Genomic DNA, 25,880 nt, shown 5'->3' with positions numbered 1-25,880 from the left:
ACAGTTTCAGTGTAGCTGGTAGGGTTGCCAACCGTCCCTTAAAAAACGGAATCGTCCCGTATTTCGAAACAAAAGTACACGTCCCGTATTGAGCTAATAAGGGACGCACTTTGTCCCGTAATACAGTGAGAATCAAAAGTAGTCTATAACTTTTAATGGAATTAACGCTTTGTTTGAAAACATAATTCCCAGCCCCTCTCCTGCTTTGTGACCAATGAGCTGACAGCACACTTACGAGTATGACAATTCAGATTACCGCTCATCTCATTGGTCGAGGAAAGGTCGCTTACGGAGAAAATACCGGAAGACAACAGATGACCACAACAAGAAGCATGGCCAACAGGGGAACAAACGCCGACACTGCGGTGCAAGTCTCGGACGACAGTACACCTAAAGCTGGGCAGACACTGTGCGATTTTTTCAGTCACGTTATTCAGCTCCTGCTCAAACTGCACGATTGACTCGCAGGGGTTAGAAGTTCGTATGTCACGATGCAGGTCTCACACTATACCGCCCGATGCTCTGATGCGACCTGAGTGCTCACACTGTGCGTCCATAACATGAAGGTTATAACAGAAAATCTGTCGCTCACTCTCTCTGTCTCTCACTCACACAGACACACCACCACCATCAACTTTGCTAAATTGCTAATGAAAAACATTGATCAGCTGTGATTGAGCAGCAGTGTAAATCCAACTATTTTCACGGTTGTTGTGGTCGTGATAATTTTGTGAGGCCACATCGAAAAGGCTCGGATGAGCTTTCCAAAGTTCTACAAGTTGTGCCTCCATCGCTTGTGTCCAGATCACACGCTGCACAGCCGTGCTGCTCCATCTTTTACACCAACGTTTACGTGTTTGCGCGTGAGCAGTGTGAGCGGCTGTGGTGAGACCCTCACGAGCGATTGATGATCGGGAGCTGGTCGTGAGGTGTTAATCACTTCTCTTTACCCCACGTATACTACACGAGGCACGATGAAGGCCAAAATCGGTCCGATCACTCAAAAATCGGCTCAAAATGGGCCTAAAATCGCACAGTGTAAGCCCAGCGTTAGAGAAGCAATGTTTGTTCCCCTCAGAGAAAGGGAAGAATGGGAAAAGGAAAACACCTGGCTGGAAAACGTTAATATGGGCATGTGCAGTGAATATCAGCGCTATGTGGCCAGAAGTGTGATAATATAATTTATTTTGTGTAATAAACAACTGCAAGGATAGATGATTACAACAAATAGATGACTAATACATAAAAGTAATACATAGATGAATAATGATGATGAGTTATGATGCGTAATCATGGGAACAAGCGGGTTTACAAACAGGAGCAGCTGATTAGCATTAGAAAAGCTGAAATAATACCTCAACTGAAGCCAATTGTACTAAATGCACTAAATGTGCACTGTTACAAGAATGTTTTTCTTTCTATTGTTTTCTATTACTTTAAGTTAAGCAGGACAGAGTTCTTTTAAAGAAAGATTTACTTATATTCTCAAAAGTTAAGCATGACAGGCTTCTGTTTAAGAAAGAGACCTGTTTTACTGTGTTAATGTTGTCATTTTGAGCTAAAAATAAATGGCTAAATGATCATTTGTTTCACATGTGTTCATATCACAAAGAATAGAATATGCATCTACTTAAATCAACTTCAAGTCAAATGGTTAAAAAAATAATTTCACACACAAAAAAAGAGCTAGAAAATTCACCACACTGGGAAGGGTGAAGACAACTGGGTCGCCCGGCCCTGGCCACGAGGTGTCCCTTATTTATTTTTCAGGGAGTTGGCAACCCTAGTAGCTGGATCTATTATTGGGGGGTCATGACCCCCGTAACCCTGCCTGGTCCTGAGGTCAAATCCACCATCTTTGTTTCAGTGCTTCATGTTCTCCCGTGTTTGTGTGCGTCCTCTCCGGTACTCCGGCTTCCTCCCACAGTCCAAACACATGCAGTTAGTGGGGTCAGGTTAGCTGTGAGTGGTTGTGTCTCTGTGTTATTCCACCTTAATCAATGACTTCCTGTTAGCATGAAGTGCTTCTGTAGGACTGATGTCATTTTCATGGTTGGATCATTTAAATGAAGCTGGACTCAGATGCAGTAAATAAGCTGATTGATCATTAATGAATAAAGCTGGTCAAACACATCACGTGGACACATGTGATTGTGTGTTGTAGTATTGATCCCAATGCTGGTATCAGTCCTGGATCAATAACACTGGATGGATGCGTTCAGCATGGAGCCCTGAGCTGTGTTACAGACAAACATGGAAACTGACAGGTCTGTGTCATTCACAGTCTGTAACACTTCTAAACAACAGAGGCTGACCCAAGTGCCTCAGAGCCAGGCACGCTCACATCACAGCTCTCTAAATAAGCCAGTTTCAAAATAAGAGCTGAAAGCTGTGTTTGCTTGTGTTAGCTTATTATTGTGGAGACTAACATTCAGTGATCATGTGTTCAGACTCATAATGATTACTCTCAGAAATCCTGATCTTTGTATTTACTGTGTGTTGGATCAATAACTGAGATTCATGGTATCACACAGCTGTGCTGCTGCTGATGTCAGCACATCTGGAACAATACGAGGTATCTGCTACCAGACTGAGCAGGACGTGAGACCTGTGGACTGTTTAAAGCTGTCCCTCCACAGCTCACTCAGACCTGATCCACACCTCAGTGATATTCTCTGACTTCCTCAGTAGAGACAGAAACCATTCAGATCTGGGACCATCAGCTGACTGATGATGTCACACAGACTGTGTTTTTCAGGAACAGTGATTCTGATGTGAGCCTGCTAGCTGACAGCAGACCTGATGAAAGCACATGTTCACATCTGTGAGGACAGACTGGACTCTTTGACTGCACCTTGGTTCTCCTCAGAGGTCTGTACAGGAGCATGTCCACCCCCACTGAAGATCTCAGTCACTGTGAAACATAGAAAGCTGCTTGTGTGGCCTCTGCCTCACATGTAGATACAGCTACAGGTTTCTCTGTCAGTCAGACTGAAACAGTGTCCTGATGCTGCATCATTCAGCTCTGTGCCCCAGTCAGCATCACTGGGAGCTACCAGTGTTTCTGCCCTTTTCCTGTAACACTACACTCAGCACAGGCTCAGCTGGTATCCAGTGTTGGACTTTGGCTTCAGCTGCTGTGATAGATCCTCTAACATAGATCAGCTCTGCTACATGTTGTTAGATAAGTGCAGCTGCTGTCATGTCCTGATGTTTCTCTGGCTCAGCAGCTTCTCCATCAGAGGTTCACATGGAGCTGATCCAGTATCTCCAGTAACGGTGTTCTGTGCCTCACTGGTTCATCCTTCTGTCTGTGTGACGTCAGTCAGATGTTGAAGTTAAACTCTGTAATCTTCACTGTGTCACAGAGTTCAGTGAGTCCCGTTATTCACAGTATCAATCAGATCATCAGAGAACAGCTGATCAGCAATCAGTGGTGCCAACAGCGCCTCCTGTGGTGAGAGGATGCAATAATGCAATGTAGCATTTTTCCACTCAACACTTGCAGTCATGGAAACTGTCTGTTGGATCAGCACAGGGACACTGAGGAACCAGACCAGAACATAAACCCAGGATAAAGAGTTTGAGTGAATGTGGTGTTGAAGGTGTGGAGGTGGATCAGAGTGTCAGAGGAGACTCTGTAGAAGGACAGAGTGCCAGCAGGACAGTCCACATACACTGCTGCTCTGTTAGAGACAGAGGAGGAGGAGGAGGAGGAGATGGATGTGTAGCTGCTATTGTGCCTGACAGACTGAGGACCATCATCAGAGCAGACCAGACTCCAGGACTGATCATTGTCTCCAAACCAACAGTCAACACTGCGTCCTTTCCTTCTGATGCTTCTGTAACTCACTGATATAAAAACGTTTCCTCTCCACTCGACCTCCCAGTAACAGCGACCAGTCAGACCATCTCTACACAGCAGCTGATAAAAATCAAATCTGTCTGGATGATCAGGATATGACTGAACCTCCTCCACATATGTCACCTTCCTGTTGTTGTCAGACAGTTGGAGGTTTGTGTTCACTGTGTTTGTGTCGATTGTGAGTTGACAGGAATCTGATGGAGAGAACAAACACAATCCAGCTGCAGTTATTGATCCATCATCTGTTCATTGATTGACACTTTGATGATGACTCCTGACATGATGAAGATGGTTGAATGTGTGCTGCTTTGTTTTCATGAATCCCATTAAAAACACACTTACACTTCCTCAGACCTGGTCTCAACCATCGGACTCCAGCAGGCTCCACCCTGAAAGGAGGAGGGGGGTCAGAGCAGCACAGTCAGCATGCACACATGGACATTACATGGCTCTCACACACACACTGTTACACACTGAGCTCAAAGCTCGGCTCCACTGTTTTATTCAAAGAAATCTACATTTATTTATCAGCACATTTAAAAACAGCTTGAGCCAAAGTGCTGCACAGAGTAGAGAGAAAATAGGAAACATACACAGTAATGACTATAAAGACTGGTCAGGATTGAAAGCTACAGAGTACAAATGTGTTTCCAACCGGCTTTTAAAAATGTCCAGTGTTGGTGACGACCTGATGTGAAGGGCGACTGTTCCAGAGTTTGGCTGCAGCCATCGATAAAGCTCACCTCTGTTTTTACGTCTAGTTCTGGTCAGAAGCTGCTTATCTGCAGACCTGAGGGCTCCACTTGGATTCTTTTGTTAAAGAGAGATAAGATGGAGCCAATCCATTCACAGATTTAAAGACAACCAGATCTGGAAGTGGATTCTACCACGTACTGGTAACCAGTGGAAAAAGCTGGTGATGGGTCGTCTAGCACAGACCCACCGCTGGAACCAGACAATTGATGAGGGAGAGAACTGTGACAGCGCCGTTCCTTCACTTGACCTCAGTCGCTCTCGTCTGCTCCCTCGTAACACTGCTCTTTATTGAGCTTACATGAATATGCACAAGTTCATTATGACGTCTTACACAGGTATGAACAAAGAGTACCAGTCTGTGCATAGTGTGTGTGTGTGTGTGTGTGTGTGTCTGTGTGTGTGTGTGTGTCTGTGTGCGTGTCTGTGTGTCTGTGTGTGTATGTGTGTGTCTGTGTGTGTATGTGTGTGTCTGTGTCTGTGTGTGTGTGTGTCTGTGTGTGTGTGTCTGTGTGTGTGTCTGTGTGTGTGTCTGTGTGTGTGTCTGTGTGTCTGTGTGTGTGCGTGCGTGCGTGTCTGTGTGTGTGTGTGTGTGCGTGTCTGTGTGTCTGTGTGTGTGTGCGTGTCTGTGTGTGTGTGTGTGTCTGTGTGTGTGTATGTGTGTGTCTGTGTCTGTGTGTGTGTATGTGTGTGTCTGTGTCTGTGTCTGTGTGTGTGTGTGTGTCTGTGCGTGCGTGTCTGTGTGTGTGTGTGTGTGTGTTCCAGATGTGACCCTGTGACCCCAAAGCTGGTGCTAAGAGTCCAGCGGTCCCCCTAACAAAGGGCTCTTATACTTAACCAGACACAGAGTAGGTGTCCTCCTACACCAGGGGTCCCAAACTCGCGGCCCGCGGGCCAATTGCGGCCTGCCGGACGATAGTTTTTGGCCCCACCTTAATATGAAAATGTAATGTTAGTTTGATAATGTATGACACTTTACAGTGTTGTGGGCGGAGCTGAATTAACCCACCAATCAGGGTGGGGTATGGATCTCAGGGGACACCAGCCGGGCTTGATGCAAGCAGGGAAACATTTCTCAATGAGTCAAAGTTCCAGCAGCGTTGCCCTGGAGTGTTTCTTTCTTTCTGTGCCTGGCTGGCTTCCTCCTTTCTATTGGGCAAACGCCGACATTCGCCCCAGCGCGCTGCGTTCACAACACTTCAAAAAAAGTTGTTTTTTAAGTTGCTGCCCAGCGGGACATTATACGTATATAGATTTATACACACGTCAGTGGGATTTAAAGTTATTTTTCCACAGAGAGAGATCTCATATTAACTCTCACAGTGATGCGTAGGCGGCGGGATAAAAGAAAAGTCATGAACTCAATGCAGCCCAATTTAGTCTGCAGTCACATAGCGACACCTGTTCATCGGCAACAACAGTCCCCGGTAACCCGGACTAATTATAGGGTCGCACCGTAATTTGTGGCTCCATGTTTTTATTTGCATCACTGCGTTTGCATTGCAGCAAACATGAACATTACATATATTTCAATATAATGTAAAAGCAGTCAAAACAACTAACATCAGAAACAGCTGATGTTATTTGTTATATGTCACGGTGTCATTTCCGCTTCTTTCTCCTGTAACAACAGCCCGGCGCCGTGAGCAGTCGCCTTTTTTGCGCTCGCTATCCCTGCACTTTCTACCATCTGCAAACGCCACGGTATTCGTGTCGTCATGAAAGACATGAACATCGAGCGTAAAAACAAAGGAGACTGCTACCGGCTTTTTATCTGCCGATCGCCGTGCTACGGTTGCAAGAAAAAGAAGCAGAAATGACGTTCTCTACGCGTTGAGACGTTCCCCGTCCGTCGGCTAAACGCTTGATTGAAACTTCAATGCGACAGTGACACCAAGTAGAATTATAAATGTCACATAGCCCCAAACATGTCTTTTTCAAAGCCTGCGGTGAAGAGAAAGGTTGGTGATGAGCACCGACAATTTCAGGAAAAGTGGGCAATGCAATATTTCTTTGTTGAGCACAGGGGCACCCCGACCTGTCTTATTTGCACAGAGAAAGTTGCGCTGCACAAGGAATACAATTTGAAACGTCATTACACAACTAGACATGCTGAGCTGGATGCAAAATACCAGGGAGACGAGAGAGCGAACCGGGTTGCCAGTCTTAAAACAGATCTACTGAGGCAGCAAGATTTCTCCAAGAAAGCAACCAAAGAGAATAATGCAGCAGTCGCAGCCACGTGGTTAGTGAGATGATTGCTAAAGCAGGGAAGCCATTCACAGAAGGTGCATTTGTCTAAAAGTGCATATTGCAGGCTGCAAATATAGTCTGTCCGGGAAAGAAAGGTCAGTTTAGCAACATCAGCCTTTCTGCCAACACCGCAGCAGATCGCATTTCTGACCTGTCAAGTGACATTTATGACCAACTGTGTGAGAAAGCCAAATGTTTCAGTGTATACTCAGTCGCTCTTGATGAGACCACAGACATCACCGACACTGCCCAGCTCCCAATGTATGTCCGTGGTGTTGATGACAGTTTTGAAGTGATGGAGGAGCTGCTCACAGTAATTCCAATGCATGGCCAGACCACCGCTCAGCAGATATTTACAAGCTGTGTGATGCCATTGAGAATGTTGGTTTGCCATGGAAGAGGTTTGTTGGAATAACAACAGATGGAGCGCCATCAATGACAGGGAGGAAAAATGGACTGGTGGCACAAAACAAACTGGAAGAGGAAGGCGTGGAGGAGGCCATTGCTCTGCACTGCATCATCCATCAGCAGGTCCTTTGCAGCAAATGCCTGAAGTTTGACAATGTGATGTCTATTGTTGTGAAATGCATCAACCAAATCAGATCCAGGGGCTTAAAGCACCGAAGGTTCTGTGCTTTTCTAGAGGAAATGGAGTCAGAATATGGGGATGTGCTCGACTTCACTGAGGTACGTTGGCTCAGCAGGGGAAATGTATTAAAGAGACTTTTTGAGTTGAGAGCAGAAGTGAAGCCTTCATGGAGAAGGATGGAGTTAGTGTTCCTGTGCTAACTGATCCCAAATGGCTCATGGACTCAGCTTTTCTTGTTGATATGACACATGAGCTTAATGTACTGAACAAGACGTTACAAGGCCAGGGGCAACTTGTCAGTGCTGCCTATGACAACGTGAGAGCATTCTCCACAAAACTGGCGCTCTGGAAAGCTCAGCTCTCTCAGACAAACCTTTGCCATTTCCCAGCATGCAAGGCACTCGTGGATGCAGGCACACCATTCAGTGCTGACGAGTATGTTGATGTCATTTTGAGGCTACAGGAGGAATTTGATCACAGATTTGCTGACTTCAAGACACACAGAGCCACCTTTCACATTTTTGCGGACCCCTTCTCCTTTGATGTGCAAGATGCCCCTTCTGTGCTTCAAATGGAGCTCATTGAGCTGCAGTGCAACTCTGAACTCAAAGCAAAGTTCAGGGAGGTGAGTGGAAAAGCAGACAAGCTTGGACAATTTTTGAGAGACTTGAGCCCTAGTTTCCCTCGGCTTTCCCGAATGTTCAAGCGGACCATGTGCCTTTTTGGTAGCACATACTTGTGCCAAAAGCTCTTCTCCACTTTGAACTTCAATAAGTCCAAGTACAGGTCCAGACTTACGGATGATCATCTTCAAGACATACTGAGGGTCGCAACTGCTTCCTCCCTCAGGCCAAATCTGGCTCGGCTATGCGAGAGGAAACGCTGCCAGGTCTCTAGCAGCAAGGAGTAGGCAAGAGAAGCCATGTTCAGAAGAACAGTTCATTTTCTACAGTGTTCCATTCATGTTCAGAAGAAGGTTATAGAACTGTTAATACAGACATTTCAATCTAAATACAGCAGATATAGAAGACTGAAAGATACACACAAGTTCACTGACTAAAAATATCTTATTATTATTTTATTTATGTATTACTGATTGATTTTTTTTCTTATTAATTCTTAATTTGTTTATTCATTTTTCATATTTTGTGTTAAAAAATAAAAATAAAGAGATTTGAGAAGATTGGAATTTTTTAACCATGCCTTTCTTGTGGAAAACCTAATGCGGCCCAGCCTCACCCAGACTCTGCCTGCAGCGGCCCCCAGCTAAATTGAGTTTGAGACCTCTGTCCTACACCATAAATCAGTAAGAGAGGGTACGACCTCTCTCATGGCCCCAAGTGGTGTGTGCATGCCAGAGCACTCTGGAAAGCACACAGAGTCTTTACAGACTACTCAGGATCAAACCTCTATCATTATGCAATCGATTATAAAATTAAGCATATATGAGTAAATATTTCTAAGCATAAATGACAATCAACAATATAAACCTTACAGCTGGTTTTAATAACAGAATTCATTTGTTTCTCAAACGAGAAAGAGCTATCGAGAAACACTCCTAAATCTTTAGTTCTTAACTTTTCCAGTGGGCCAAGGTCAACATTATCTGCTAATGCTAAATAGGCTGCCATTATTAACTAATGCTAATTTGACATGAATTAGCATTATGCACTAATGCTAACACTTACTTTTTTTTAAAAATGTGAGTAGCTAATGCTAACACTATTTCCCTTAACTTTATAACAATGTGAACGGCTAATGCTAACACTCTTTTTCCTAGCATTATAACATCTGAGCTGCTAATGCTAAGTAGGCTGCCATTAGCACCTACGTCTAATTTAAAGCAAATACGCATTAGAACCTAATGCTCATATCGTTTTCCTTTGCTTTATAACAATGTGAGCAGCTACTGCTAAATAGCATTAGCTAATAACAGCAGTCTAATTTAATGCAAGTTAGCCTCATTTGCATTACAACGATGTGAGGAGTTAACGCCAAGTATGCTGCCATTAGTGGCTAATTCTAATTAGGGGTGAATAAATATTACCAGCTAATGCTAATATCGTATTCTCTTCCCTTTTAACAATGTGAGCAGCTAGTGCTAGGTAGGCTGATGCTAGCAGCTAATGGTAAAGCTAATTTAATGTGAATTAGCATCACATTAGTGAGGAGTTAATGCTAAGTAGACTGCCATTAGCAGGTAATGCTAATTTTAGGTGAATAGGAATTGGCAGATAATGCTAATACCATATTTTCTTGCTTTATAACAATGTGACCAGCTAATGCTATGTAGGTTGCCGTTATTAGCTAATACTAATTTGAGGTGAATTAGCATTATCCCCTTATGCTAACAATGTTTTTTCTTACTTTTTAACAATACAAGTAGCTAATGTGAACACTTTTTTTTTTATTGAATTCAAATTTTTCCCTTGCGATGTGAAGAGTTAATGCTAAATAGGATGCCATTAGTGGCTAATTCTAATTTTAGATGAGAAAGCATTAGAAGCTAATGCTAATACCATATTTTCTTGCTTTATATCAATATTAGTAGGTAATGCTAAGTACGTAGCCATTATTAGCTAATTTAGGTGAATTAGCATTATCCACTAATGCTAACACTGTTTTTGCCAACTCTTTTCCCTTGCATTATAACAATATGAGCAGCTAATGCTAAGAAGGCTGCCATTATTAGGTAATGCTAATTATTATGTGTGTTAGCATTATCCGCTGCTGCTAGCAATGTTTTATCTTACCTTTTAACAATATCAGCAGCTAATGCTAACACTACTTTAATTTCAGTTAAACCTACTTAGCATTAATTAACTTCATTTAGCATTAAGAAGTTTTTGCTATAGGCTACCATTAGTGGCTAATGCTAATTTTAGGTAAATAGAAATTGGCAGCTAATGCTAATACCATATTTTCTTGCCTTATAACAATGTGACCAGCTAATGCTAAGCAGGTGCCATTATTAGCTAATACTAATTTGAGATGAATTAGCATTATCCGCTTATGCTAACAATGTTTTTTCTTACTTTTTAACAATACGCCATTAGTGGCTAATTCTAATTTTAGATGAAAAAGGATTAACAGCTAATGCTCATACTGTTTGCTTTGTAAGAATGACAGCAGCTAATGATACGAAGTCTACCGTTATTAACTAATGCTAATTTGATGAGAATTAGCATTATCCGATAATGGTAACACTGTTTTTGCCAACTCTTTTCCCTTGCATTATAAAAATATGAGCAGCTAATGCTAAGAAGGCTGCCATTATTAGGTAATGCTAATTATTATGTGTGTTAGCATTATCCGCTGCTGCTAGCAATGTTTTATCTTACCTTTTAACAATATCAGCAGCTAATGCTAACACTACTTTAATTTCAGTTAAACCTACTTAGCATTAATTAACTTCATTTAGCATTAAGAAGTTTTTGCTATAGGCTACCATTAGTGGCTAATGCTAATTTTAGGTAAATAGAAATTGGCAGCTAATGCTAATACCATATTTTCTTGCCTTATAACAATGTGACCAGCTAATGCTAAGCAGGTGCCATTATTAGCTAATACTAATTTGAGATGAATTAGCATTATCCGCTTATGCTAACAATGTTTTTTCTTACTTTTTAACAATACGCCATTAGTGGCTAATTCTAATTTTAGATGAAAAAGGATTAACAGCTAATGCTCATACTGTTTGCTTTGTAAGAATGACAGCAGCTAATGATACGAAGTCTACCGTTATTAACTAATGCTAATTTGATGAGAATTAGCATTATCCGATAATGGTAACACTGTTTTTGCCAACTCTTTTCCCTTGCATTATAACAATATGAGCAGCTAATGCTAAGAAGGCTGCCATTATTAGGTAATGCTAATTATTATGTGTGTTAGCATTATCCGCTGCTGCTAGCAATGTTTTATCTTACCTTTTAACAATATCAGCAGCTAATGCTAACACTACTTTAATTTCAGTTAAACCTACTTAGCATTAATTAACTTCATTTAGCATTAAGAAGTTTTTGCTATAGGCTACCATTAGTGGCTAATGCTAATTTTAGGTAAATAGAAATTGGCAGCTAATGCTAATACCATATTTTCTTGCCTTATAACAATGTGACCAGCTAATGCTAAGCAGGTGCCATTATTAGCTAATACTAATTTGAGATGAATTAGCATTATCCGCTTATGCTAACAATGTTTTTTCTTACTTTTTAACAATACGCCATTAGTGGCTAATTCTAATTTTAGATGAAAAAGGATTAACAGCTAATGCTCATACTGTTTGCTTTGTAAGAATGACAGCAGCTAATGATACGAAGTCTACCGTTATTAACTAATGCTAATTTGATGAGAATTAGCATTATCCGATAATGGTAACACTGTTTTTGCCAACTCTTTTCCCTTGCATTATAACAATATGAGCAGCTAATGCTAAGAAGGCTGCCATTATTAGGTAATGCTAATTATTATGTGTGTTAGCATTATCCGCTGCTGCTAGCAATGTTTTATCTTACCTTTTAACAATATCAGCAGCTAATGCTAACACTACTTTAATTTCAGTTAAACCTACTTAGCATTAATTAACTTCATTTAGCATTAAGAAGTTTTTGCTATAGGCTACCATTAGTGGCTAATGCTAATTTTAGGTAAATAGAAATTGGCAGCTAATGCTAATACCATATTTTCTTGCCTTATAACAATGTGACCAGCTAATGCTAAGCAGGTGCCATTATTAGCTAATACTAATTTGAGATGAATTAGCATTATCCGCTTATGCTAACAATGTTTTTTCTTACTTTTTAACAATACGCCATTAGTGGCTAATTCTAATTTTAGATGAAAAAGGATTAACAGCTAATGCTCATACTGTTTGCTTTGTAAGAATGACAGCAGCTAATGATACGAAGTCTACCGTTATTAACTAATGCTAATTTGATGAGAATTAGCATTATCCGATAATGGTAACTCTTTTCCCCTGCATTATAACAATGTCAGGAGTTAATGCTAAGTAGACTGCCATTAGGGGCTAACTCTAATTAGGGGTGAATAATTATTAGCAGCTAATACTAATACCGTTTTCTCTTTTTCCTTATAACAACTTGAGCAGCTAATGCTAATTTGATGCGAATTAGCATTATATTAGTGAGCAGTTAATGCTAAGTAGGCTGCCATTATTAACTAATACTACGTTGACGTGAATTAGCATTATGCGCTACTGCTAATACCGTTTTCTCTTTCCTTATAACAATATGAGCAGTTAATGCTAATTTGATGTAAATTAGCATTATATTAGTGAGGAGTTAATGCTAAGTAGGCTGCCATTAGCAGCTAAAGGTAATTTGAGGTGAATAAGCACTAGTAGCTAATGCCAATACCCTTTTCTCTTGTGTTATAATGATGTGAAACGTTAATATTGTTCTCAAACAACAGAATGAGAATGAAATATTGATTCTAACAGGGCCCGTAAACAGCATTAGCTTAGCAGCATTAGCTTATCAGAGTCTCCATCATGGTCACACAAATCCTTAGCGGAGCAAAGTGGCCTACTTAGCAATAGCTGCTGTAGAAAGCAAAGGGAAAACAGTATTAGCATTAGCTGCTAAATGTGCACTTGAGAACAAATCTATTGTGAATTCAGCCGTGAATGTAGTGTTTCCAGTAAGCTTCCATTTCCAAATGTTAGCTGCTCCTGTCTGCCTCTTTGTCACACACACAGACTGAAATGATTCACAGCCTTGTTTCATCCTTCTGTCAGTGTCACTGACTGTCACTGTGACTGTGGACATACAGCATGGGAAACACACACATGGCTGATACTTGTATCTAAAGTTACAAAATGTCTCTGTCCAAATATTACCTAACTGTAAGTCTACTTTTAATGAAACTCTCAACATGACTTATCAGTTATCATTAATGTTCCTGCAAACAGACTCCTTGAAGACCCCCTACATAAATATCCATGTACTATCCAGCTAGACTAGTGTGTCTGTCCCTGAAAATATTCCTGCATGTGTGATTGTTCATGTCTCATCTGCAGGAAACAAACAGGAAGTGAGTGAAAGACACAGGAAATGATTCCAGATCTTCCTCCTATATCAGACATTCTCTCCATACCTGAGAGTGTCCAGTCTCCAGCCTGGATCCTTCAGTCCAGCCGACAGAAGCTTCATTCCTGAGAGACCTAGATGATTGTAGCTCAGGTCCAGCTCTCTCAGATGGGAGGGGTTGGAGGTCAGAGCTGAGGCCAGAGAAGTACAGCCTTCCTCTGTGATCAGACAGCCTGACAGACTGCAGACACACAAAACAACAATCCATCTGTTATCCATCTCTATAGCAGCATAACTAAGTGATGGTTCAGGGTCACCTGATCCAGCTCTAACTATAAGTTTTATCAAAAAGGAAAGTTTGAAGCTGATCGTCAAAGTAGAGAGGGTGTCTGTCTCCTGAACTCAAACTGGGAGCTGCTTCCACACCCAGTCCAACATAGCCAGGCTTTCTTTGCTGCTTTGACAAAACCTCAAATCCCAGTCAGAGATGGTGAGCATCATCACAGTGATGATCATTTCTCTGTTAACCCAGGCTTTCTGCTTCAGGATCTGTGCACGCTCACAGAACAAGGAGACCTTTAAACATCATTTCACTAAATGGATGGACTGAGCTCAGCCTACAGATGAACTGGATAAATAAAGATTTGACCTCAGTGTGCTCAGTGTTCCTGTCTATTCCTAACATATTCCTAACATGATAGCTGCACTTTAGAGCTCTAAAACTGGAACTGACACATATTTAAACTCCACATGTTACTCAGTACATTCAGTTCTGACACTCGCCCACAGTCCAACAAAGGAAACATGGAGATCACATCAGTTTGTCACCAAAGTCTAATTATTCCAGAGGGCAGTGTTGATACAACTAAAGTTATTTTTAAGCAAAGTTGAGTTTTTTATTGTCGCAGTACTTCATGTCTGAAGTATCACTTAAATGCATTACACGCTGTTGATGGCAGCAAACAAACCACCCAAACAAACAGAGGTGGGAGGCTTGGGCAGACTACGTAGGATCAGCTTGTGGGAGGAGTCAGGATAAAACCAAAGAAAGACAAGCTAACAAACACCACAGTGAAGTGAGTAGCTACAAACTGCAGGCTGATTAGTGTTGTTGAAGAAGTCGGTCTGAGGAACGTTCTTAGGATCAACAAATGACGGCATGTATGAGCCTCCCTCAAGACGCACCATCACAAGAAGAACAAATGAGCTGTAGAAAAAGGAGAGACTATGAAAGCCACGGCGTTACAACGTGCACCAGCTGTTGGTCTCTCTGGAGACTACTGGGCGTGGCTGGGTAACCATGGTTACTTGGGAGTTACAGTACATGATATTAATGAAGAGTGGGAGCTGCGTTCTATAGCAAACAATTTGTTATGAGGTAATCAGCTGATCTTAGTTTAACCGGAAGCCCTTCACAATAATTGCAATGCCTTTATTTTGTACAACTACCATCAGTTCGTCTGTACTGATGGTAACTTAAAGTCACACTAATGTCGTTTAGTTTCTATAGTTTATGTAGTGGAAGTATACTACAGTACCCTGATCACTGATAGGACAGATTTATGTAGATATACACCTTTGTGTTTAACATTACTGCATTATAGTACTGTGATCTTTGTCCTTATATATGGCTATATTAGCTATACTGATGTACGTACATATAACTGGATATGTAACTTATCTATTCATCTTATTTGTCATGTATTTGTATTGTGTACTTCCTTTTTGTAAGAAACCACACACGTGATCACAGCCACAAGAATCAATCAGTGAAAGAATAAAGTGTCTCAAACCAAACCTTAAGCTCTTTATTCCACATGCTGGGATCATTTGGCCTTCAGTGGTGTTCTGGCTGACACACCGGAGTGACCAGAGTGCTAAAGAGTGAATCGGACACACCAGTGTCATCTCTGATATCTCCACTACATTTAATCGTCCTTCAGCTTGTGGCTGCCGTTAGCTGGTCTGCTAGTTAGCTGATTTGCTATTTAGCCGGTGTGCTAGTTAGCTGGTGTGCTAGTTAGCCGGTTCGCTAGTCAGCTGGTGTGCTGACCAGCGAACCAGTAGGTTACAAGATGAGCTTGTCTGTCTGATGAGCCAGCTCTCTCTGTCTTGGTCATTTTGTCCTTGGGCAAAACCTAACCTACCACTACAACTGTAGCTTACCTCCACCAGTGTGTGAATGTGAGAGTGAATGAATACAGGGAGTGCAGAATTATTAGGCAAATGAGTATTTTGTCCACATCATCCTCTTCATGCATGTTGTCTGACTCCAAGCTGTATAGGCTCGAAAGCCTACTACCAATTAAGCATATTAGGTGATGTGCATCTCTGTAATGAGAAGGGGTGTGGTCTAATGACATCAACACCCTATATCAGGTGTGCATAATTATTAGGTAACGTCCTTTCCTTTGGCAAAATGGGTCAAAAGAAGGACTTGACAGGCTCAGAAAAGTCAAAAATAGTGAGATATCTTGCAGAGGGATGCAGCAGTCTCAAAATTGCAAAGCTTCTGAAGCGTGATCATCGAACAATCAAGCGTTTCATTCAAAATAGTCAACAGGGTCGCAAGAAGCGTGTGGAAAAACCAAGGCGCAAAATAACTGCCCATGAACTGAGAAAAGTCAAGCGTGCAGCTGCCAAGATGCCACTTGCCACCAGTTTGGCCATATTTCAGAGCTGCAACATCACTGGAGTGCCCAAAAGCACAAGGTGTGCAATACTCAGAGACATGGCCAAGGTAAGAAAGGCTGAAAGACGACCACCACTGAACAAGACACACAAGCTGAAACGTCAAGACTGGGCCAAGAAATATCTCAAGACTGGTTTTTCTAAGGTTTTATGGACTGATGAAACGAGAGTGAGTCTTGATGGGCCAGATGGATGGGCCCGTGGCTGGATTGGTAAAGGGAAGAGAGCTCCAGTCCCACTCAGACGCCAGCAAGGTGGAGGTGGAGTACTGGTTTGGGCTGGTATCATCAAAGATGAGCTTGTGGGGCCTTTTCGGGTTGAGGATGGAGTCAAGCTCAACTCCCAGTCCTACTGCCAGTTTCTGGAAGACACCTTCTTCAAGCAGTGGTACAGGAAGAAGTCTGCATCCTTCAAGAAGAACATGATTTTCATGCAGGACAATGCTCCATCACACGTGTCCAAGTACTCCACAGCGTGGCTGGCAAGAAAGGGTATAAAAGAAGAAAAACTAATGACATGGCCACCTTGTTCACCTGATCTGAACCCCATTGAGAACCTGTGGTCCATCATCAAATGTGAGATTTACAAGGAGGGAAAACAGTACACCTCTCTGAACAGTGTCTGGGAGGCTGTGGTTGCTGCTGCACGCAATGTTGATGGTGAACAGATCAAAACACTGACAGAATCCATGGATGGCAGGCTTTTGAGTGTCCTTGGAAAGAAAGGTGGCTATATTGGTCGCTGATTTGTTTTTGTTTTGTTTTTGAATGTCAGAAATGTATATTTGTGAATGTGGAGATGTTATATTGGTGTCACTGGTAAAAAGAAATAATTGAAATGGGTATATATTTGTTTTTTGTTAAGTTGCCTAATAATTATGCACAGTAATAGTCACCTGCACACACAGATATCCCCCTAAAATAGCTAAAACTACAAACAAACTAAAAACTACTTCCAAAAACATTCAGCTTTGATATTAATGAGTTTTTTGGGTTCATTGAGAACATGGTTGTTGTTCAATAATAAATTTATTCCTCAAAAATACAACTTGCCTAATAATTCTGCACTCCCTGTAGTGGGATTGTAAAGGGTCTTTGAGGGTCTCGAAAAGCGCTATATAAATGCAATCCATTATTATTATTAAGAGCATCTTTAGGCCTGACTGTGCTCATCCTTCCTCCAACCTCTCCTTACCAAAGATAACAACTACATCAGTATTAGCTCAATAACAATTTCTGCAATTCAATTGTGGACATTCATTTTTAAACCTTGTGTAAAACGATAAAACCTCAAAGTCTGAGCATTATTCTTTGTGCAAACAGCTCTTGCAGGTTCCCCCGGACTTAGGTTATTTTTATTATTTAATTACTTTCCTTTAAGCAGCTGTTCAGGCTACTAAACTCATCCCAGAAATAACAAGTGACACCATTAATAGTAGAGGTGGGAATCACCATACAACTCGCGATACGATATTATCACAATACTTAACGCACGATACGATATTATTGCGATTTTTTAAAATATTTTGCGATATTTAAATTCTGCACATAAAGGTAAACTTTATCAATATTCATTTTATCTAATATCAAAGTCTCACACTCAGTCTTTCTCTCATTTCAGTTTTATTGTTGACAAACTGAACGGTTTGTATTACAGTCTAGTCCAACTTAACTGAATGCAACCATCTGGTACAATTATAGCTATTCTGAACTATGCAATTTATGAAAACTATGCAGCCCCTTCAGCAACTGAAGAATTTGAAAGTAAATTTAAAAAAATATATAATTTTACATTAAATAAAAAAGTTTCAAACTTAATTAAAATTAAACATGTCTTAAATTAAAATAAGTAAACTGTCATGTTTATTGCTGCCAAAAAAAAAGTTAAACACATTTGGACAGTGAAGGAATGTCAGGATTGTTGCTCAGAAAAAGGATCAACATGCTCTGACTCCAGAGCATGTTGACTTCAGAGAAAAAATTGTTTGTAACAAAATATCGATTTCTGCTGTCCCTGTATCGATACATTATTAGCAAACAAAATATCACGATACTACACAGTATCGATTTTTTCCCCCACCCCTAATTAATAGTGGAGCTAACTTTAACAGGTGAAACTGATTTGACCTATAAGGCTACTGCAGTTACTTCTTATCAGGTTTAGTAGGGAAGACATCTGGATGAGGTAGTTAGTAGTATGTAGTTAGTACCGGGCGACTCCCCTCCCCCACATCGGCACCAGAACCCTGTATTATCTACAGGGTAAGACTGCCTGTTTTATCAAACTATGGCCATTACTACTGTGATCATTTGCAGCCCAGTGTGCCGCTCTCTCTGCTGGGATGAACCACTGGAGCTCACCCAGTCATCCCTTTCTTTCTCTCAAGAAGAAGTGAAATAAATATATTTATTATGTTACGAGTCTAATATTCTTTAAATCAAACTGTAATGAATAAATCAAGCAAGAAGATTTGGTGGCTCCACGTGTTGTAGAAGAAAAGATAAACATCTCATTTTGAGAAATCAGCCTTTAAAATTAAGTACTGTGAATAAAAAACAAACAGCGAGCCAATCAGCAGTCGCCAATATCCTCCTAATTTCATTCACAAAGAAATCAAATATATATATATTATGGGCCCAAAGGAGCCTAAATCTTTAAATTAGGCAGTACATGAAGTATTTTTTTTAAATAAACAAAGACATGACTATAACAACTTTTAGTAATTCAGAGTCCAATTATCCACTCAAATGTGAATAAAAGTTCACTTGACAGCTGTAAAAGTTACCTGTTTATACAATAATATAAATCACATTTCAAATGATCATCTGTGGAAAAGTTTGAATCCTGACCTGAGAGTTTCCACTTCACACTGTGAACTCTTTAGTCCAGCGGACAGAAGCTTCACTCCTGAATCCTGCAGGTCAGAGTTACTCAGGTCCAGCTCTCTCAGACTGGAGGACTGGGAGCTGAGGACTGAGGACAGAGCTTCACAGCTTCTCTCTGACAGGTTACAGCCACTCAGTCTGAAAAATAAAAGACAATCTATAAAACAAGTACTCATGTAGAGTTTGTTAATACATTTCACAACATTAAATGTTGACTTTCTATTTTTAAAGGAAACATAAAGATACTAAGATACAACATCATATGTATGAACTTTAATTAATAATTCTAAAAACTAAATGTTTTCTGATCTGACCTCAGAGTATTCAGTTTACAGTTTAAACGTTGTAGTCCAGCAGACAGAAGCTTCACTCCTGAATCCTGCAGCTTTCTGAAACTCAGGTCCAGCTCTGTCAGACTAGAGGACTGCGAGCTGAGAACTGAGGACAGAGCTTCACAGTTTTCCTCTGAGAGTTCACAGATGTTAAGTCTGAAGATAAAAACATGAATAAAGATTGTTGTTAAAGTGTAATCAAGGTGCAATAGCTTATTGTCTTGTGCTGAGCAGGTTAGTAAAACTTCTGTTTAACTTTGAAATAAAATAAAAATGCTATGAAACAAGGATAACTGGATAAAGATATAAACAAAAACAAACATCAAACACATAAACAAACAGAACTAAACATAATACAAATTGATCTGACCTCAGAACATTCAGTTTGGCATGTGGACTCTCCACTGCAGCAGACAGAAGCTTTACTGCTGAAGCCTTCAGGCTGTTGGTACTCAGGTCCAGCTCTCTCAGACTACAGGACTGGGAGCTGACCACTGACAACAAATTTTCACAGCCTTCCTCTGAGACGTTACAGCTGCTCAGTCTGTGAGAGAAAGGGAAAAAACCACAACAAAAAAAACAAACAATATATGTGATCAAATTAAATTTGTTTATATGTTGAACCCTTTTTTTAAAAAATTTATTTAAACCTATGAGACTATGAGTGCTACCAGTCCAGTGCACATGATTGGTACCTTGATGGTACCTTGCTCAGGGGTACCACAAGGTAGCTATTCGGTGGATTCGACCCCTGACCTTATGATCATGGGGCGACCACTCTGCCTACTGAGCTAATAATTCTGTGTACACTGTCATACAATATTAACTAAAACAATTATTTTAGAAAATTTTAGTAATTCAATAATCATGCTCATTACCTGTGTATTGTGAATAACACTTGATTTTAAACACTAGCTGTATAAAACTCTTCCTGTTAAAGGTGTGTATAAAGGAGATGAGCTGAAATGCAGACTTCATGGAGAATGTTTGCTGTCAGCATATATCAAAGACAAAGCAGAGATCCATCCAGTCTCTTCCACTAAGCCCACAGAGGGACAGACAACCACTCTCACTCACACCTGCATGAAGTTTAGATCACCAGGTAACCTAACTGCATGTCTGTGGACAGTGGGAAGAAACTGTAGAGGACCCAGAGTGAACCCACTGTAATTCTGTGATAACACTGGTTATGGAAGCCTTACAGTTACATATGGTTACTGATAAGAAACACGACCTTAGAGGCAATTTCAGTAATGAAGACCGAGTTTCTCCCTCCATACAGGATGAAAACATGACAGCACAGCAGAGATTTATATTTAAAAAGGGAGGGTGTGCACTGAAAGTGAGATACAAACTTGAACTTAAATTATGAACATCAGAAAAAGATGTAGGTGAAGTCTGGCAGGTGAAGTTTGTGCTTTAGAATAAAACAACCAAACTCCTGGAGTTGGAGACAAGTGAACAAGCTGAGGATAATAAACCTGTCAGAGGGGCTGAAGCATCAGAGCTCATGTTCTTATAGGCTGGGTCTGGATTGTCCTTTGATAAGAGTTACAGAACAAAGTGTGTTTTAGAAATGCTGGAGTGAAACATTAAAACTACCATATATTTACTGAGTGACTGATGATCATTTAATTTACTATTTTAAAAAAATGTTACAGTGCTCTTTGAACTCAGCATTTCTGATTTATTTCCCATGATTTTAACAATGAAGCGATGACAACATGTTTACTCACAGAGCTTTGTTGGAGGCTTTGACCACTGGCAGCAGCCTCAGAAGAGCCTCCTCTGAAGCAGAGTATTTCTTGAAGTCAAACTCATCCAGATCTTCTTCTGATGACAGTAAGATGAAGGTCAGAGCTGACCACTGAGCAGGAGACAGTTTATCTGTGGAGAGACTTCCTGATCTCAGGGACTGTTGGATCTCCTCCACTAGAGAACGATCATCCAGTTCATTCAGACAGTGGATCAGATTGATGCTTTTCTCTGCAGACAGATTCTCACTGAGCTTCTTCTTGATGTACTGGACTGTTTCCTGATTGGTCAGTGAGCTACTTCCTGTCTGTGTCATCAGGGCTCGTAGGAGAGTCTGATTGGTCTGCAGGGAAAGACCCAGGAGGAAGCGGAGGAACAAGTCCAGGTGTCCATTTGGACTCTGTAAGGCCTTGTTCACAGCACTCTGGTAGAAGTGTTTCTTTGCAGATTCTTCTGTTTCAGACTTCTTGGATGTTGTTTGTTGTTGTTCCAGCAGATTGAGTCCAGAGTTGATGAAGGTCAGATGGACATGAAGAGCAGCCAGCAACTCCTGAACACTCAGATGGATGAAGCAGAACACCTTGTCCTGGTACAGTCCTCTCTCCTCTTTAAAGATCTGTGTGAACACTCCTGAGTACACTGAGGCTGCTCTGATATCGATGCCACACTCTGTCAGGTCTGATTCATAGAAGATCAGGTTTCCTTTCTGCAGCTGATCAAAAGCCAGTTTTCCCAGAGACTCCATCATCTTCCTGCTCTCTGGACTCCAGTGTGGATCTGTCTCAGCTCCTCCATCATACTTGACCTTCTTCACTTTGGCCTGAACCACCAGGAAGTGGATGTACATCTCAGTCAGGGTGTTGGGCAGCTGTCCTCCCTCTCTGGTTTCCAGCACATCCTCCAGAACTGTAGCAGTGATCCAGCAGAAGACTGGGATGTGACACATGATGTGGAGGCTTCGTGATGTCTTGATGTGGGAGATGATCCTGCTGGCCTGCTCCTCATCTCTGAATCTCTTCCTGAAGTACTCCTCCTTCTGTGGGTCAGTGAACCCTCTGACCTCTGTCACCATGCCAACACAGTCAGGAGGGATCTGATTGGCTGCTGCAGGTCGTGTGGTTATCCAGAGGCGAGCAGAGGGAAGCAGTTTCCCCCTGATGAGGTTTATCAGCAGCACATCCACTGAGGTGGACTTTCTAGGGTCAGTTAGGATTGTAGTTTTGTGGAAGTCCAGAGGAAGTCGACACTCATCCAGACCATCAAAGATGAACACAACCTGGAAGTCTTCAAAGCTGCAGATTCCTGCTTCTTTGGTTTCAGTAAAGAAGTGATGAACAAGTCCCACCAAGCTGAACTTTTCCTCTTTCAGCACATTCAGCTCTCTGAAAGTGAATGGAAATATGAACTGGATGTCCTGGTTGGCTTTGTCTTCAGCCCAGTCCAGGCTGTATTTCTGTGTTAAGACTGTTTTCCCAATGCCAGCCACTCCCTTTGTCAGCACTGTTCTGATTGGTTCATCTCTTCCAGGTGAGGCTTTAAAGATGTCTTCTTGTCTGATGGTTGTTTCTGGTCTGTGTGGTTTCCTGGATGCTGTTTCAATCTGTCTGACCTCATGTTCATCATTGACCTCTGCAGTCCCTCCCTCTGTGATGTAGAGCTCTGTGTAGATCTGATTCAGGAGGGTTGGGTTTCCTGCTTTAGCGATGCCCTCAAACACACACTGGAACTTCTTCTTCAGGGTGGATTTAAGGTTACGATGACAAACAGCAGCTGGAAGTTCTGAATAATAATAATAAAAATACAACTTTAACAATCATATTTTACAAAATGCTGATGACAATTTCTGACCCACTGAGAAATGACTGAACACACTGGTGTCACAAGTCTCATTTATCCAGCAGCTTAAATCTTTAGATAAATCCTCTTACGTCTCTGCAGACGGTCAGCCAGCTCCTCCTGCTTCATTCTCCTCAGGAAGTCCACTGTGATCTTCACAAATGCCTCTCTGCTGCTCCTCTGCTCATCATCCTCCCTCTGAAACTCCAAGCACTGGGGCTTATTTGGATTCAGAGCCTTCTGGATCTTCTTCAGCTCGTTCTTCACAAACGTGATGATGTTGTCCTCCAGCAGCTGGAACAGAATATTTATGAATGACCCACCACTCTGAACTTTAGTCCACACAACATCCACTTCTTTACGATCAAGGGGCATATCATCCGCGAACTCTTTACCAATTATAGGTTTGACTTTATCTGATTAACTGAGACTTTGTCCACAACTCCACGATCCCAAAACGTTGATGCTGTTCATATGAATGCAGCGATTTCAGTGGGAGAAACATTTCACTGGTGTTCAGAGCTGAACTACCAACAGGTTGATGATCAAAGCCAGAAACTTGGAGATGTTTCAGGTGACTGAGTTGATCGTACAGACAACTGGTCTTAAAGGTTCACTCTGTTTACACATACAGATCAGTATTTAAGGTTTGACTCTCATCATCCACTGGGGCACAAACTGGGCGTCATCAGGACGCTACAACACAGAACAAACACCATCCCCACAGACACAGCAGCCAGCGAAGCAGAAGAACTTCACATCAAGAAGGTCCTGAGTAAATGTGAACGCTGGTTTGAGGGCGGAGTCAAGGAGGCCATTTATGTGAAAAGGAAAGACCATCTCTGAATGGAGGAGGGGCCTAAGGGTACAACTGTCACCATCTTACATGCTGTGATTGCAGCCATTCCCCAGCTCTCTGTGAACTGGACTCATGACCATTGATCAACAACCATTGATCAATGGTCCTGACAATATGCGTACCAATGATCAATGAACTGACCTCCCAGCCCATTGTTCCTTCAGTGGGCTGGTTTCAGTCATACAAATGTCCTGTTTATGAGATTGAAACCTGCAGTCAGCTGAGACTGAAGAAGTCACCTGATGATGATGAAACGTTTCTCCCACTGAAAACATCCAGATGAACAGAATCAAGCTTTTTGGGATTTACGTACCTGGATGATTGAGCATCAAGACACAACTCTGTGACTTTTCTCAGATGAATAAATCCTCTCCTCCAGCTTTGTTTACATCTACCAGCCCTGTGGCGCTGCCCAGGGAAATAATCTATGTGAGAGGTGGAAAGTCATACAGGTGTCTGCTCCTGCCTTCAGTTATTTTATCTACTGTGTGTCAACTGGCTGAACCTCCTCCAACTGTCTACTGTCTCCCTAAACTCAACAATGACTTAGTGATCTATCCATTCTCTGACCAAAGACATCCTGCTGCAGGAGGTTAACATAGCAGCCAATGATGATCCCACTCACTGTGAACAACACATTTGGACCTGATTTGCTGCTCTGGTTTACACGTGAACTTCCACTGCTGCTGTCACCAACTTGAGAGGCTCTACAGAAAAACTGGACTTGTCCATAAAAATAATAAACTACATTACAAGGACAGCATTGCTCAATCAACTCTAATTACTACTGACATGTTATCTCTTCTAACTAAGGTACAGACACTCAAACTTGCTGCTTTCAGTGAGAAGTCAAATGTCTGAATATGAGCTGGAAGCTGCTGAGAGTCCTCCTCCTTCCCGTGGGGTTTACTTTCTCTACTACTTTCAATATAAACACGCCCCTTTCATGCACCTGCAGAGGGCCACCAGCAGATGGAGCTGTCTTAAACAAATCCACTTGGATAGTTAGCTGTAGATGACTTTATCAGTATGATTGTAGGACTTTGAGTTATTCTTTAGATTTATTTAAACTCTTATATTGTGCACAAGTGTTGAGCGACCCATAATTTCTCTGTACTTTTCATAAGAGCAGCCAGACTTTCAGCTAGTTTTTCTTTTTTAAGAGATCAAAGTTATTGAAGAAACAGTTATTCAGCTTCATTCCCACTGATCTCGACTACAAACTGTTTCACTTTGGTTTTTGTTTAAAGCCTCGATGTTTAAAACGTTTCCCTGTGATCACATTTGCACCGTCTGATTTCAAAGTTTGTTTTCTTTTGGTCATTTAGTCCACAGAGTCCTTGGTGTTCTGAAAGGGACCTATAAATAAATGCATTATTATTAATATTAATAATAAAGTAGTTGTTGTACATGTACAGACCATAAATATGGAGTCCAGCTGTGTTTGATGCTGCTGGGCAGACTGACCACTGGGAACCTCTGAGCTCTGCTGGTCCACTCTGTGGAGGAACCATGAAGGATTAGATCAACACAGGATAAAGATCCAGGAGTTTCTGCTCAAATAACTTCATCTGAATCAAGTCTGTCAAGTTTTAAACTCTCAGATTGTGAACATATCAGTAATTTTCAGTCTGTTTTCATGGACGTCCTTTCAGTGGTGATGTCAGGGATGATTTTGAAGAAGCTCATCAAACTGAACCATCAGCAGATCACTGCTCCAAAACCAGAACATGATCCGAGTCTCCCTCCACCACCAGAACACCAGCTTTACTAACGTGGTAGATCAGTGTAGTACAGATCAATAACTGATGAGTCATTTGATCAAAATCACTGAGTGCTTCACGTCTGACCCTCTGATGCTTCTGTAGACATTTTGCATATTTAATGAATGTCTGACAGTTTTACATTCATTCTATGAACACAGTGGAAATGTTGTGTTATAGTCTCCATGTTGTTTCCAGCATCATAAATTCTTAAGTTCAGAAAATTAGATTCTTTCTTCACAGCTGAAA

At 41.4% G+C, this 25,880-nt stretch overlaps 2 protein-coding genes across 2 annotated transcripts in view; both read right to left on the bottom strand.

The window, feature by feature from the left end:
• Positions 1–25,880, bottom strand: part of LOC309704923 (uncharacterized protein) — a 535,689-nt gene that overhangs the window by 507,084 nt on the left and 2,725 nt on the right. The window lies entirely within an intron of this gene.
• Positions 1,064–25,610, bottom strand: LOC309704930 (protein NLRC3-like). Its single transcript, XM_082530443.1, has 9 exons — positions 25,289–25,610; positions 23,102–23,303; positions 21,155–22,952; positions 19,789–19,962; positions 19,401–19,574; positions 19,051–19,224; positions 13,578–13,751; positions 4,208–4,254; positions 1,064–4,059 (listed from the first exon to the last, which is right to left on the bottom strand). The coding sequence occupies exons 1-9, from the start codon at positions 25,289–25,291 to the stop codon at positions 3,530–3,532; spliced, it is 3,276 nt and encodes a 1,091-aa protein (XP_082386569.1). The 5' UTR covers positions 25,292–25,610; the 3' UTR covers positions 1,064–3,529.

Source organism: Aulonocara stuartgranti, assembly GCF_965226115.1.
Source record: "Aulonocara stuartgranti genome assembly, chromosome: 4".
NCBI classification, from domain to species: Eukaryota; Metazoa; Chordata; class Actinopteri; order Cichliformes; family Cichlidae; genus Aulonocara; species Aulonocara stuartgranti.
Note: the sequence above shows the minus strand (reverse complement) of the source record. Positions and strands in the feature narration are given on the sequence as shown.

What these genes read in the sequence shown, in the direction of transcription:
- LOC309704930 (XM_082530443.1), bottom strand. An exon ending in GGCTGACCGTCTGCAGAGAC is followed by an intron (nt 22,953 to 23,101) that starts GTAAGAGGATTT and finishes ATTATTATTCAG; the next exon opens with AACTTCCAGCTGCTGTTTGT. An exon ending in TGTAAACTGAATACTCTGAG is followed by an intron (nt 19,225 to 19,400) that starts GTCAGATCAGAA and finishes TTTATTTTTCAG; the next exon opens with ACTGAGTGGCTGTAACCTGT.